Genomic DNA, 16,520 nt, shown 5'->3' with positions numbered 1-16,520 from the left:
CTCTCGATTTGTGTGGAGAATAAGAGTGGAAAGCTTGTGGGTGGTTTTTAGTGTAGATTTGAGTGGGTTTCTTGGAAACATATCATAGCCGCTGTGGCGGAACCAGCCTCGCCACTGGGCATTGGAGAAGTCTGATTGCCAGCCTCCTGCCATGTGACTATGGCCCCTGGGATGTATTGCCTGCTCTCCTGTACTGCTGAGGATTGCTACCAACTAGGTGGATTTGGCTATGGAGCTTGTGTAGTGCCCTCTGTTGGTAGCAACAGTAATATGCACTACCTGAATAGCAAGACTGGTAATTTGCATATCGCTAATTCTGCATGCAGGAGAGACATTTGGTGTTAATTATGGTCTTCCCCACCCATTTATAAATATGTAATTATGTTATAATAAGTCACTGTATGTTGCCTGCTATGATTTGACTGTTTGTAATTGTATTGAGTTTTCACAGCAATGTTAATGTAATGACCATATGGGCTAGTCCCAAGGAAAATAAAGTTTTAGTCAGTTCTACTTCACCCTCAGTTTGGAGTCCTGTCTCTTATTGAGGAATCTGCTACAAGGGATTGCTATGCTCTGCATATTCCCTTGCTATAATCACTCCTAAGCTCTTTTAAGAGCTTGTTCCTGCTTCGTTCTGAAGAAAGAGAGGTTCGGCCTGCGATGGTTGTGGTGTCGGCTAGAGTGCTTGGAATCCTCAAGAAGCGCGGTACCCAGTTGGGGTGCCAGGTGATCCATTACAGCCGCTTTAGATTTATTCATCGCTTGGACTGCTAGGCGCCTTTTATGGGGACTGTTAAGTCCTTTAACATTTAGGGAGTAGATTTTAAATGTAGTTACAAACATGGTTTACAAAAAGGCTGTGAGCTGTGCTATTGTCGTGTGATTGTAGTCCCAGTACAAACCGTCCTTGAATGTTTGTCATGTTAGGGTATAGTGTTGGTTAGGTAGCGCTGTCTTGTAGTGTGCATAGCTCTTTTGATTTATAGTGTTGGTTAGGTAGCGCTGTCTTGTAGTGTGCATATGCATTTCTCCACCTTATTGTCGTTCCCTAGAGGGGTGATAGAGTACATTTGCAACTGTTCTGTTTGTTTCGTACCTCAGTGTGAAGTTGTTTTAGACACAGTACAAATATTCAGGTCTTAGAGAAATGTGAAACAGTAATAGTCACTAAAACAATACATAAGATTGATTAAACAAAGAACACCCTTGCGAAACTCGCAGGGGAAGAGACCAACTTGGGAGTGATACGTTTCACTGCCCATTCTGTGGTCAAGGAGGGGTGGCCGGAGATCCACCGACATTTAGCCCTTAGTTAAGCCTTCTATTGCTTGATAAACCATTAACCATAAATCTTTAAGTAAAAAGAACAAGCCACATTACTCTTGTTTCCTAACACTAGCATCAAGAGACGTCCCACCACCTCTACACAGGGGCCCGTTAGCCATTATCTTACGTAGCCTCCTGATACCCAAGTTCCAGGTTCCCAACCCATAGGCAGCAGACATGGTATTACATAGCGGCCTGGTAGATCAAGTGGTGGATATAAGTTATTCAGAGCGCTGTATGGGGTACAGGGTATCTATACTGAAAAACGTGTCTGGCATGAGGTCAGTTGGTTGTCCCGTGCGAAGCGAACACAGGAGATATGGGTCCCTCATATGCCTTAAGGGTGGGACGGAGTCCGTTATTATCAACTTCTACTCGCAGTATCCGGCTGCTTATGGTAGGCTTGAGCAGTGCACGGCCCCCAGCAATTATAATGCACTACCCAATTTCTATGCAGTTAACCACAATTTGTCACTTTCTATGAGATTACCACCATTTTGCCATGTGTTTGGCAGGCCCCTAGGTTTGAAGTATAAGCTTTGTCATGTATTTGAACGGGTGCATTACAGTAATCTGGAGTAACCTTCTGTAAATACCATAAAATCTTATAACTTATCAGCAATAAACAATGTAGGGCACTTGGGTTAGCATTAGTGGTGCTTTAGTCTGTGGAGCCTGTGTTTGGTCTCGCTGAGGGCCCCACCAGAGTCCATTCGGTCTCAGTTTCTTCAGCAGAGGCCTGTGGAGAGAGTTTTGTCCAATAGCATGGTGAAGGCTCCATTCCTTGAGTTTTGCCAGTCCAACCTCCAGCTCCAGAATTGCCACTGACTTGCCTCTGTGCCATACTAGCAGTTTAGTCGGGTAGCCCCAACGATAGGGTATATGGTTGTTGTGTAGTGTTTTTGTCACGTTTATAAATTCTCTCCTCCGCACCATGGTTGCCGCGGATAGGTCGGCATAAATATTTATCCCCTGATAAGGCTCCAGCAGGTAAGGGAGTTTTCTTGACGCATTCAGAATTTCCTCTTTTGATTTATAGTAGTGGAAACGTGCGACTATATCCTTCAGAGTGTCCACAGTAAATCTAGCCGGCCTGGGGAGGCAGTGAACTCTGTCAAAGGTCCAGGCTGTGTCTTCAAGATGAGGCATGAGGGCCTTACATAGGGCCTTCAAATATTGTGGAAGGGCCTCTGTAGTTATGGTGTCTGTTATTCCTTGAAAGTGGAGGTTATTGTGCCTTGCCCTATCCTCCATAATTTCTGTTTCATTGTGGCCTGCTCCTCTTCTAGTCTCTGCAGTTTATCCACTACATTGTTATGTGCAGTGCAGAGCTCTTCTGTCTTGGTTTCTAGGTGGCTGGTGCGGCCTCCAAGGTCTTGAATGTCCTGGTGTAGTTCTTTAGTAATTTGCCGAAAGTCAGATCTCAGAGAATCCTCAAGATCCTGCAGCATGGTGTGTAGACTTTAATTACTGAGATGTCCTCCGTAGCAAGTAGCATTGGCTCAGAGTCCGCTGGGTTATCCGAGGCCGATGCGTGTGGTGCAGACTCGTCGCCATCTTGTAGTTGCCTTGTGCAATCTTTTTTTACTGTGTCATATTTGGCCTGTGATTTTGAGCTGTTTGGAGGGTGTCATCACTGTCTCTGAGTTGCATGCCCCCAAAATATGATTGTTTGATGCTTATGTGACTTAATTGTAGTCGCTTTTGGCTCAGTGGGTCACGGAGCGCTCACGCCATGCGTCTACTCTGTACGGTAGTTGACCACGCCACCCCTTATTAAATATTTGTTTTCACACTTATCAAAAGAAGTGTAAAAGAGTTTTTATTTGGTTATTTATTTATTTATTTATTAATTGATTGGTTCAGTTTGAAGGCATACATTTTTGAATTGCTTAAGGGAATGGGATTACTACATTTTAGTAATCAGAAGGAAGGTATAAATCTAAAATGTGTTCCATTCTATGATAAAACTATAGGTATACTATAAATATAAGCTCCCCTCCATCTGGCATGGGTGAGGGCTAGGGGAGGGGATAAGAGTTCCCCCCTATATTGTAAGTATTTAGGGCCCACACCCGTCAGTATAATCTGCAAATGTGCATCTTGCCAGAAGCATTGGGTTTATTAGTGGCTGCCATGTGTTTGTGAATAAATCTCTGATTCCGGAACTGTACATTAGTTTGAAAGCAAAAATCACTGATTTTACAAAATTATCTGAGCAAATGTTACATAATTGTTTGGATGGACCAAATCCTGACTGCATTAAATATGAGAATTACCAATGCGGTTGGAATTTGGTTGTTTTAACTGGATTTTGTCCATTCCGACAAAATGATGTGCTTCGTGATTTACCCCGTAAATACATTTTTGTTTTGGCCTTTTATGCAATGCTTATCAATATTTTATGAAGGGCATGCATAGTTTACCAATAAAGAGATCAAAGGAACAGTACCAAAACCTACAAAACCTTCAAATCCTACTCCCACCTTCACTTCCTTTCTATCCTTCTGCTCCTAGCAGCTGGTGATGTCTCTCCAAACCCCAGTCCCCTCTCAACAAACACAGCACATACTAACCCAAGGACCCACACTAATCTCATACCCATCTCATGTTCCTCTAGATCCTCCTTCAATACTGCCCTCTGGAATGCATGCTCTGTTTGCAATATAACTAAATCCACTGCTGTCCATGACTTCTTTATCTCTCGTTCAATAGATTTACTAGCCTTAACAGAAACCTGGCTCTCCCCCTCTGACACTGCCACCCCTGCATCTTTGTCCTTCGGTGGTCTCCAACTTACCCACAACCCAAGAAACTGTGAATGTAAAGGTGGTGGTGTTGGGTTTCTCCTCTCCCCTCACTGCTCTTTTAAACCTCTTCCCACCCCCCCTTCCCTCTCTTTCCCATCATTTGAAATACACTCAATTCGCCTTTTCAAACCCTTCTCTGCTAACATTGCTGTTATTTACCGTCCCCCTGGTTCCCCTCTTCTCTTCCTTGACCACTTTGCTGCCTGGCTACCCTATTTCCTCTCTTCTAACATTCCATCCCTAATTCTCGGGGACTTCAATATTCCTATAAACCCACCTTTGACCTCTGCAGCCACTAAACTACTTTCAATGACTTCCTCCCTCGGGCTATTGCAGTGGGCAAATTCTCCCACCCATGTAGCTGGCAATACCCTTGACCTAATCTTCACTTATGCATGTACAGTAACTAATATCTGCAACACTCCATATCCACTCTCTGATCACCACCTCTTATCATTTGCTCTTGCGTACCCCCTCACCCAACAACCTCAGCCTAACCCCCCTCAACTCAGGAGGGACCTTAATTCTCTTGATCTCCAACAGTTGTCAGCTGACATTGATTCACAACTGCTGTCCATCCCTTCCCTCTCCTGTCCTTCACTGGCCATCTCCATATATAACTCTACTCTTACATCTGCCTTGAACACTGCAGCGCCACTCCAAACCAGCACCTCGAGGAGGACCCGCCCCCAACCATGGCATACTAAATCAACGCGCTACCTGCAAAGATGCTCCCGTTGTGCTGAACGCTCCTGGAGGAAGTCTCGTACCCAATCAGACTTTCTCCATTATAGATTCATATTGTGTTCATACAGTGCAGCCCTTGCCCTTGCCAAACAGTCCTATTTTTCCTCTCTCATTAGTTCATGTTCCCGCAACCCCAGACGTCTCTTTGACACCTTTAATTCTCTTCTTCGCCCTGCTGTGGCCACCCCCAAAACTAACCTTACTTCTGATAACTTTGCATGTTACTTCACTGACAAGATTGAACAGCTAAGGAAAGAATTCTCCCCTCCTTGCCTTTCTGTTTCTCAATCACACATAAATCATGCCTTTCCTACCCTTCAGACATTCTCTCCAGCTACTGACCAAGAGGTGGCTGCTCTTCTTTGCTCCTCTCGCCCCACCACTTGCCCACTCGATCCTGTCCCATCTCACCTTATCAGATCTCTCTCCACTTGTCTCGTGCCTTCTCTAACACACATCTTCAACTGCTCGCTCTCTTCTGGCATCGTCCCTGCTGACCTTAAACATGCCACTGTAGTACCTATACTAAAAAAAACATCCCTCGACCCATCCACCCTTTCTAACTACCGTCCCATATGCCTGCTCCCTTTTTCCTCAAAGCTTCTGGAAAGACTTGTCTTTACCCGTGTGTCTCATTTCCTCAATTCCAACTCTTTCCTTGACCCCCTTCAATCTGGCTTCCGCCCTCTCCACTCTACAGAGACTGCCCTTATCAAAGTCACTAACGACCTAATCGCAGCTAAATCCAAAGGCCACTACTCCATACTAATTCTTCTTGACCTCTCAGCGGCCTTTGACACCGTTGATCATGCTCTCCTTCTTCAAACTCTTCAATCGCTTGGTCTCTGTGGCTCTGTCCTCTCATGGCTTTCCTCTTATCTCTCCCAACGCTCATTCAGTGTCTCCTTTTCTAATGATACCTCCTCCCCTCGCCCTGTCTCGGTTGGAGTTCCCCAAGGCTCCGTCCTTGGTCCCCTTCTATTTTCTCTTTATACTGCCTCTCTTGGCAAACTTATTACCTCTTTTGGATTCCACTACCACCTGTACGCTGATGACACCCAGCTATATCTCTCCTCCCCGGACCTCTCCCCTGCTGTCCTGCAATGTGTCACTGCTTGCCTTTCTTCCATCTCTGACTGGATGTCCTCCCGCTTTCTGAAACTCAATCTCTCAAAAACTGAGCTCCTTGTCTTTCCTCCTCCTAATACTGATCCTCCTCTTTCGCTCTCCCTTCAAGTTTGTGGTACCAACATCAGTCCATCCTTGCAAGCGCGCTGTCTTGGCGTCATATTTGACTCTGGTCTCACCTTTGAGCCTCACATCCAGCATGTTGCCAAATCCTGTAGATTCCATCTTAAAAACATAGCCCGCATCCGCCCCTTTCTTGCACCAGATACTACCAAGGAGCTTGTCCATGCTCTAGTAATTTCCCACATGGATTACTGTAACCCTCTCCTGATTGGTCTTCCCAAAAGCCGTACTGCACCCCTACAGTCCGTAATGAATGCTGCTGCTAGACTGATTTTCCTCTCTAGTCGTTTCTCTCACACCTCACCCCTCTGCCAGTCCTTACATTGGCTTCCTGTATGCTATAGGAGTCAATTCAAAGTACTAACTCACACCTATAAAGCACTGAACAACTCTAGCCCCTCTTATATCTCCTCACAGATCCATAGGTATGTCCCTTCTCGGTCTCTCCGCTCTGCCCGTGACCACCTCCTGTCCGTTGTCCACACTCGTACGGCCAACTCGCGCTTGCAGGACTTCTTGCGGGCGGCTCCCTTCCTATGGAATAGCCTGTCTACCGCCATCAGACTCTCCCCTAGTCTTGCATCTTTTAAGAAATGCCTTAAAACCCATCTCTTTAGGAAAGCTTATGGCCTCCAAGACTAACCAATACCTCACATACATGTCTCTTGCCCTCTCCTAAAGGGCAGTCCACCTTATTTGATTGCAAATTCCTGTCCTAATGTGTTTTACACCCCACCTCCTATAGAATGTAAGCTCGATCGAGCAGGGTCCTGTTCAACCTATTGTTTCCTGTAAGTTTATTTGTAATTGTCCTATTTATAGTTAAATCCCCTCTCATAATATTGTAAAGCGCTACGGAATCTGTTGGCGCTATATAAATTGCAATAATAATAATAATAAAGTACCAGCACAAGAACCACTACAGTGTGCTAAAGTGGTTATGATGCCTGAAGTTCCCTGTTCCGTGATGCAAATAGTCACACCATATGCTAATGGGTATCAGAAGCTCCTGTATGGGGATTCTGTTCTACCGAGCTAAACCTTGATGAAAACGACTAGACCATTAGCTAAAAGCATCAGTTGATCGCCCACAGCCAATGAACTAAGCTCTGCACCCTTAGAAAATACAAAAACAAGCACTGAAATTATGTTTTAATGAAAAAGTGTGACATTTTCAACAATGAGACATATCACAGTAAGACTTAACAGTGATGGAAAACCATTAAATAGAGCCTGTTATTGTGCATTAATTCCATAAGATTACTTTACACTAAGTCTTATTTACACTTAGGGCTTACACAGAGTGACATAGCATGGATCTTAACATGATGCAATGAATTCAGTTGTATTACAACATTAATTCTCAAGAATATATATGATCAGACCTAGTTCTTTCACATTGTATAGTGCTATACTCCCAACTCATTACTGTTAACCTTACTATGTTTACCCATTTTAAACCTGGAGGCTTCTATGTTATATCTTTGTATTTGCTTTTAGTGAAAGAACATTCAGACATGAAAAATGAGTAGGGTGCTAAATGTCTTAAAGTTTATGCTGGTGTTAGAAATAAGCATTGAAGAAGGTTTTAAATGTATTGCTTGATATAGAGACATGTCCATTTCACATGTGGATGTTATCTTGGAAAATAGTTTAGAGAATAGAAAAGGAGAATAAATAAAAATCTCATTCTCATTCATTATATATTTTTTGTAGACCAGTTGCTATCAAGTATAAAAACCTCTTGACCTTCTTTCTTGCTATTGAAGAAATTAACCACGATCCTCGTATTCTCCCTAACATCACGCTGGGATACCACGTGTATGATTCATGCTCCAGCGGAATGAAGGCTGTGAATAGTATCCTACGGATCTTATCTGGACCAGGAAAGCCTGTTCCTAATTACTCCTGCACTGAAGGAGGAAAGCTGGCTGGCGTTATCGGAGATGAGAATTCTGTTACAACTATACAAATGGCCCAAATACTGAGGCTTTATGGATACTCACAAGTGAGTAAAACATTTTAATTTAATGTCTGTTATTATAAATAGAGAAACAAAGTAGGAAAACAAGTTTGGAGGCAAATAAAATGGCTTTTTAGACTTGTGCAAAGCAAAAAATGTGAAAAAAATTTAGAAAATAAAGGTGGATTGACAGAATATAGTTCATGGTGCTGTTTGTTTTTTGTCTTAATTTTGGTAACAAATAATATTTGAGATATCCACTTGTGCAGCCAGAAAAAAAACTAGACAATGACTGTGCTGACGTGTAAAAATGGCTGCACTACTGCCTGGGTTAAAAGCTATGCAATGTCAACCATCCTTGGAATACCAATTCTAAGATGAAAAAAAAAATAGCAATTACAAGTATTATAAAAGTAAAATAGTAACTGAATAAGTGAAAAATAAGTGAAAAATAAAAAATGTGCATAACAAAATGGTTGAGTTATATGTTTTTTTTCTAGCTACACTTCGTTATATGTTTTTGTTTTGCTAGCTATGCTTCACTTGCTTTAAATAAATGTTATACTAATATTTTTTCAATCAAAGTGTGCAGTTGTGAAGGGGTCAATATTACCACGTACAACTTTGCAATATGCATAGGTTTCAGCTCTGTGTGCTTTTTATTTCTCCCAGATTAGCTATGGAGCCACCAGTTTGATTCTAAGTGACAGAAATGTTTACCCAACCTTTTTCCGGACTCTGCAAAATAATCAAGCTAACTATTCTGTGTTATCCAAGCTACTGAAATACTTTGGCTGGACCTGGGTTGGGATATTTGCTTCTGATGATGACATGGGAGAGGAAGAAACACACGTTTTGCAAAACAATTTGTTGACTGATGGAATCTGTGTGCCATTTATAATAAAAGTAAATGATAACTTAATTAATGCTTATGGTTTTGATAAAAGAAACTATGGCAGTATTAAAAGCTCGGATGCCCAGGTTATTGTTATTACCGGATCACTGTCTTCATATGCAATATTTATGTTCATCAACTATCTAAAACTTGTCAAATATAAGACATTTATCCTTGGTCCCACTTGGGCCTTAAACCATTTTTTTTATTTTGACCGTTTTATATTTAATGGCAGTTTAGCTCTTGAATTCATTGTGGAAAATATTCCAAAACTTCAAGGGGTTATTGAGAATATTCATCCCATAAAATACCCAAAGGACATGTTACTTGATCATATTTGGATGTATTACTTTCATTGTTACTCCCGTTACCCTGAAAATACTGATTTTTACATGTTTGTTTTTCACTTCAATCTTCATAACTGTACAGAGAAGATTCGTATCTCGGATATTCCTAATGTTCACTACAATGGACACACTCCTCATATGAATCAGGCAGTAAAAGCCATAGTTAAAGCATTAAATAATATGCACTTCGCCCTGAATACTCATTCAAAAGGAAAGAATACTCAGATCTCCAATTACAAGTATCAGGTAAACACTGAGCTTTGATTAAAACATTACTGTAATAACAGTTATCTCCATGCTTTTACAACTGCATGATGCACTTACCTTGGTCCCTCAAGCTCACGTTCCACTGACAACTTCTCTGATGCTGCAGGTTATGGAGATGTGAAAATTTATGGTGATCATCTCAAAAGTCAATTCGAATGTAAACCTGTGAGTTCCAGTGCAGGAAACTGATGTAAAAGTTTTGTTGGCTTTTTAAATCTCTGCTCTGCTCCATACCAGTGTCCTATTGTAGTTCATTGACTCTCTAGCCTATTCTATTGTGTATGCTCAGTTGGTTAGCTATATTTTACTTTTTTCTTATTTAGATTGAAACCTGGCTGCTTGATATGACTTTTGTATTTACATATATCATGTTCTATGCTGTCTGAGACCTTGCTTGACTCTTTCATTTATGCTTCTCGCTGGCTTCCATGACCTCAGCTATGACTGACTATTCCGTCCGTCCATCCATCCATGTTTTAAAGTTAGTAAATGATGCCTCACATGAGGATATGTACATCTAACACCACAAAGTCCCACAGGATCTTTACCCTGTCATTTTCAATTACCCTTTGTGGTATCTCCCATCAGGACAGGTCCAGACAATATTCTAGGCTGATATTACGGTACACAATTCCAGCAACTTGGTTGTGCCCCTAAGTGTGTGATGTCCCCGCTAACATCTTTCACCCAGTTACTATGTGTTGGATTGTCTCAAAAGCCTCTTTGCACATACATCACCATAGGTCTTGCCTGTTGTGGTAGACCCCAGCTTCTATTGAACTGGTGCTGAATGCCTGTTCCTGTGCTGCTCAGATTAGATCCTCTTTGCTGACTTTCACTGCTCACTTTTCCAACAACTGGTGGGATTTCCTAATGTGAGCCACTATCTCCCCCTGGCAGGGTCGGTCTTAGGCCATTAGGCGCCCTGTGCGAAAAGTCTTCACGGCGCCCCCCCTCTCCCCACTCTCACGGCACCTGTATACAGTCACACACACAGGCACAAGTAGACAGTCAGACATGCTCAGTTACAGGCAGACAGTCACACACACACGCACACACACACACAAAGTTACAGGAAGACAGTCACACATGCTCAGTTACAGGCAGACAGTCACAGAGCCAAACAAACAGTTAAAGGCAGACAGGCACACAGTCACAAGCAGACAGTCACACACACAGTCACAAGCAGACAGTCACACATACTCTATTACAAGCAGACAGTCACACATACTCCGTTACAGGCATGCAGACACTCATGTACGATGATAGGCGCACACACACACTCAGTTAAAGGCAGATAGTCACACATACAGGCATAGGCACACACAACGGCACAGCTACAGCGACACACACAATCGGAGTCACACACCCAGGCAGACAGTCACACACACACACACACACAGAGGCAGGCAGACAGTTACACACACAGACACAGTCACACACACACACATACACAGACAAGGAGGCAGTCACACAGACAGAAAGTCTCACACACACACACACACACAGGCAGTCACACACAAAGGCAGTCAGACAGACAGTCACACACACAGGCAGGCAGTCACACAGGCAGACAGTCACATACACACACACACAGGCAGGCAGTCACAGTGACAGACAGTCACACACAGGCAGACAGTCACACATGCACGCACTCGCACACACACACACACACACACACACACAGGCAGGCAGTCATACAGACAGACAGTCACACACACACACACAGGCAGGAAGACAGGCAGGCGGGCAGACAGTCACACACACACACACACACACACACACACATACACAGGCAGGTAGACACATGAACAGGCAAACAGTAAGACACAGGCAGGCAGTCACAGTCACACACACACACAGACTTACCTCTTTCCATTATGGCTGGAAGGGGTAGTGGATGCAGTTGGTTGTTGGGGAAGCAGGGATGTCTTCCTGCTTCCCTCTTCCTGTGCAGCTTTGGGTAGGCATTACCAGGGGCTTTGGGTATGTATAAGCCCCGTCCCACCACTCATTAATCCCCGGCCCCGCTGCCTCGATTGTTTTTTTTTTTTTAATAGACCCGGGTGGAGAATAATGAGATCCTCCACCTCAGAGACCAAGTTTCCTTCTGGTGATTCTGGATTCTAGTTTCTGGACTTACTAACTATACCCAGGGCCAGGCTGCTGTGCTTCCTGTCCCAACATCTGCAGCTGACCTGACTCTAAGCTTGCCCAACTTCTTTAGATTGTAGTCTTTGGAAAATGTTAGATATATCCCTATCCTTACTCCATATATTTCCATTGTTTTTCTTCTATATCCTCCTTGTGGGTGGTGCAAGATTATTGTATATTATAACGCAACATACATGGGTGGGGGCCAAGGGAGGGAACCTTCAGTGATATTGGGGGGAGTCTTATTAATCTCCATAGGATTTTTGTTTATTTACTCACTTTGTTTCATGTGGCAAGTGACTAGTGGACAGTCACCATATAATAAGACTTGTGCTGCAGAGGACTATTTAACTATTTACTAGTTCCAGCCTTGAGTAAAAAAATCCAGATAGTGATGTGATCAACAATGTTCAGATTTTACATTCAGAGTTTAGTGAATAACCCTGATAGTTTATTAGTAAATACTTATTCCCAATTCAACTTGTTTAATCTTGTTACCTCCGTAATGCATAAAATATGCATATCTGAAAGTGTACTCTTTAGTGGGAATTCAACCAACAGGAAACCAGTCACATTGACTAGCGCCACCAAACCTGCACATGGGTGTACTAGTGACTAATCCTTCAATACAGGCACTCCAAGTGGCATGAAACAGAAAATGCAAAAAAATTAAGTTATATCACAAACCACCTTGTTCCTGTAACAAAAATATATAATCATACTTTATGAATAGGAGAGCTCTAAAATGGGAAACTAAGAGAAAGGCTCAATCATCTTGTTGTCAGATCAGCTGCTTGATTGCCCCTCATGCACACTTACCGTGCCTTCTCTCCACCCTCATCTGATGCCAACATTGTCAATGGAAGCCATGCACTGTAAGGATGAAATGTGTACATCTGACATCTGAGGAGGGAGGAAAGGAGACATGGTAACAGCGGACCTCAGAGAGGAGGAATCAAAAATAAATAAAAATACTTTCCCTTATGGGTTACTTATATCAGAGGTAAGCCTTTTTATCATTCATTTTTGTTTGTGCAATACCGTATTATGTGGTCTAAGGCTTAAACAGTTTTGTCCTATATTACTTTTTCTGTTACCTATAGATCTGTTAAAATTACCTTTTAAAAGATTTGGAGGAATCTTTGTTTCGACAGATTTATTGGTGATTTAAAAGGGTAACACTAAGCTTTCCACTATATATCAGCTTTCACTGGTGTGTTTTTTTGAGGTATCTCATTGTTTATAAACTCTGCAAATTATTGCCTTTTTTGTTAAAATCTTATGAACATATTGTATAAATTCATTTTTAACATAATATATCTTCATTTTATAGCTACATCACTATTTAAGACAATTAGATGTTATGGATAAACCTGGTGTACACCGATTTTTCAACGACAAAGGAGAAACTGTCTCTGGGTATCGCATTATGAACTGGAAAAGTTTCATAAATGGTTCTACCAGGATTGAGAAAGTTGGTTCCTATGACCCGTGGGCACCTAGTGATCAGCAACTGTCCATGGAATCAAAGCTAATAACATGGAAGAATGATCAGGTGAGAATTACATTTTGTCAGCCATATCATCAGGGCCAGTGCAAGGATTTTTGGCAGCGCAGGTGAAGATGAATTTTGTGTTCCCCCCTCAAAAATAAATGCATCTTCACCTGTGTGTCTTGTAAATCCCCTTTTTATTTTTATTGTAAGCTTTCTGTATTTTATCCCCCTTTGGTGAGTCTTACACCCTCTTGGTGTCTCTTACAACCCCCTTTAAGTATCTCTTTTTCCCCCAGCCCTTTACTGTGGTTATTTCCCCTCAGCCTGTTTTGTGTCCCCTCCAAGGCCCTTTGTCTTTTTACTCCCATGCCATATAGACATAGATACACATAACCATACAGGCACACAGACATAATTATTCAGGCATGCATTTGCAGAGATAAGCAGGCACACAATCAAACAAACATAGTCAAACAATCTACACATACAGGTATACTATCATAAATTACATTAAAGGAGGAAGTTAGTGTTAGGAAGGCTGACATATAATGTGGATAACTGACATTCAATGTACATAAGTGCAAGATAATGCATCTTGGATGTAAAAACCCAAGGGCAGAGTATAGGATATTTGATAGAGTCCTAACTGCAACATCTGAGGAGAGGGATTTAGGGGTAATTATTTCTGATGACTTAACCCCTTAAGGACCAAACTTCTGGAATAAAAGGGAATCATGACATGTCACACACGTCATGTGTCCTTAAGGGGTTAAAGGTAGGCAGACAATGTAATAGAGCAGCAGGAAATGCTAGCAGAATGCTTGGTTGTATAGGGAGAGGTATTAGCAGTAGAAAGAGGGAAGTGTTCATGCCATTGTACAGAACACTGGTGAGACCTCACTTGGAGTATTGTACGCAGTACTGGAGACCGTATCTCGAGAAGGATATTGATACTGTAGAGAGAGTTCAGAGAAGGGCTACTAAACTGGTTCATGTATTGCAGGATAAAACTTACAAGGAAAGGTTAAAAGAACTTAACATATATGGCTTGGAGGAAAGACGAGACGGGGGGTATGATAGAAACATTTAAATACATAAAGGGAATCAACACAGTAAAGGAGGAGACTATATTTAAAAGAAGAAAAACTACCACAACAAGAGGACATAGTCTTAAATTAGATGGGCAAAGGTTTAAAAATAATATCAGGAAGTATTACTCTACTGAGAGGGTAGTGGATGCATGGAATAGCCTTCCAGCTGAAGTGGTAGAGGTTAACACAGTAAAAGAGTTTAAGCATGCGTTGGATAGGCATAAGGTTATCCTAACTATAAGATAAGGCCAGGGACTAATGAAAGTATTTAGAAAATTGAGCAGACTAGATGGGCCAAATGGTTCTTATCTGCCGTCACATTCTATGTTTCTATGTTTCTATATTTAAGGCTGTGTGAGTCACGGGCAAGGTATAAACAATGTGACGTAAGTCCTAAATGGCAGTGAAACTTCAGGGCTTTAAATATATACAAAAGACAGACAAGTAAACAAAAGAGAGGGGTTGTCCTGTATGTGAAGAATGGCATAAAATCTAATCTGATACAAGTTAGTGAGGTGAGTGAATATGTTTGGGTTACATTAGAATTTGGTAATCCCACAGTAACTCATGTAGGTGTGATTTATAGGCTCCGTGGACAAACAGAAGAGTTAGATAATCTACTAGTTAAGGAGATAGCTAAAATGACAATGAAAGACTGTTTGTATCAAGAGTACACATATTCTCAGCTCCCTACTGTGATTGTCTCTAAAACAAGTTGTTGAGACGCCAACTCGCAAGGAAGCCACACCAGATTTAGTGTAGTGGAGATTTGGTATCAGATATTACTGTGAGTGAAAGTTTAAGATCTAGTGATCACCGGTGGTTCCTCATAAGGCAGTCTTTATTTAAGGAGCACAGAAAACAGACAACGTTTTGGCACTCTAATGTGCCTTTGTCAAGACTTGATAAGACTTCTAAGGGAGAGATCTACACCTTTGGCCATTGAGGCCTTAGATGGTAGACCTCTTGAAAAGCCTCTTTTCACACAGGAGACATTGCCCATGTCTTTATAAATAGGGGCTTTAAACTATGAACTTATCACATTATTTACTCACTTTCATGTTCAATTATTCTTGGTTTTTCACGGTTGGCTAAACACAATCCTCACATAGATTTGGAAAAAAGGGGAAGATACTGGCATGGGTAGAGGAGTATAGATGTAACTGTCTTATGCCTAACTAACTAAATGACTGGGTACCACTAATGTTCCTACTGCTACTCCCCTATTTACCAAGGTTCCTTTGTAATACAAGGAGGTTGAAGAGGTTTTCAATTCAAGTAAGATTCATGCTGATACTTTACCTCCATACAGATTGTATGATTGCTCCATAGATTTATTGCCTGATACAAGGCCTCCTAAAGAAGGAGCACCTTGTCTCCGCAGGAGAGTAAATCATGGATGAATACAGAGTCTTTAGCTAAAGATAACATACATAGACTTTCTAGTTGTATTTCAAAGCTGTTGTATACAGTAAGCATTAACTCCAAGGAATACATGTTTGAAATGGAATAATGAGGCAACATGGTGATTCTTTGTTGCACTCATTTGCATATATCCAATTCCAAATCAAGGTGGACAACCACCTACAACCTATCACAATTCTACAGGAAACCTTTTGAAAAGGTAGAAGTACTTCAGAGGGTCTCCACGGTGGGAGATTACATGGGTAAGAGTCACAACAGATGCCAGTCATTGGCATAGGGCCATGGGCATTGACAGGAATTTTTTCCAGGAGGGGGCATAATTGTAATGACATCAATGCTTGAACCCTTTTTTGCAGAGCTAGACTGGGGATACAAAGCAACCCTGTGTGTGTGTGTATATATATATTATTGGTATATTTATTTTTCTAATTCAAAATAGTGGTTCTTTCAGTTTAAAAAAATTAATTATACAGTAAGAATTCTCACATGCGGACAAGCAGACAGACAATCTCATTGATACACAAACTTATTGACATAAAAACACAAGCTCACTGATACACACAAATAGGCTCACTGACAGAAAATCTCACTGACACACACAGACAAGCTTAGTGGTACACACACACAAACATAGTACAAACTCTGAAACACACACAAGGTTACTACAGAGAAACTCATTGGTATACAAACACAAACTTACTACAGACAAGCTTACTGTAACACACACACACACACACACACACACA

General features: G+C 41.7%; 1 protein-coding gene across 1 annotated transcript in view; it reads left to right on the top strand.

The window, feature by feature from the left end:
- The first annotated feature begins 7,080 nt into the window (after window positions 1–7,080).
- The window catches only part of LOC134565999 (vomeronasal type-2 receptor 26-like), a 46,871-nt gene continuing 37,431 nt past the window's right edge, over window positions 7,081–16,520 (top strand). Inside the window, exons 1-4 of the mRNA XM_063425713.1 lie at window positions 7,081–7,148; window positions 7,854–8,145; window positions 8,773–9,588; window positions 13,097–13,318. Of these exons, the coding sequence (XP_063281783.1) occupies window positions 7,081–7,148; window positions 7,854–8,145; window positions 8,773–9,588; window positions 13,097–13,318 (1,398 nt within the window). The remainder of the gene's footprint in view (window positions 7,149–7,853; window positions 8,146–8,772; window positions 9,589–13,096; window positions 13,319–16,520) is intronic.

This window comes from Pelobates fuscus, chromosome 6 (assembly GCF_036172605.1).
Source record: "Pelobates fuscus isolate aPelFus1 chromosome 6, aPelFus1.pri, whole genome shotgun sequence".
NCBI classification, from domain to species: Eukaryota; Metazoa; Chordata; class Amphibia; order Anura; family Pelobatidae; genus Pelobates; species Pelobates fuscus.
Note: the sequence above shows the minus strand (reverse complement) of the source record. Positions and strands in the feature narration are given on the sequence as shown.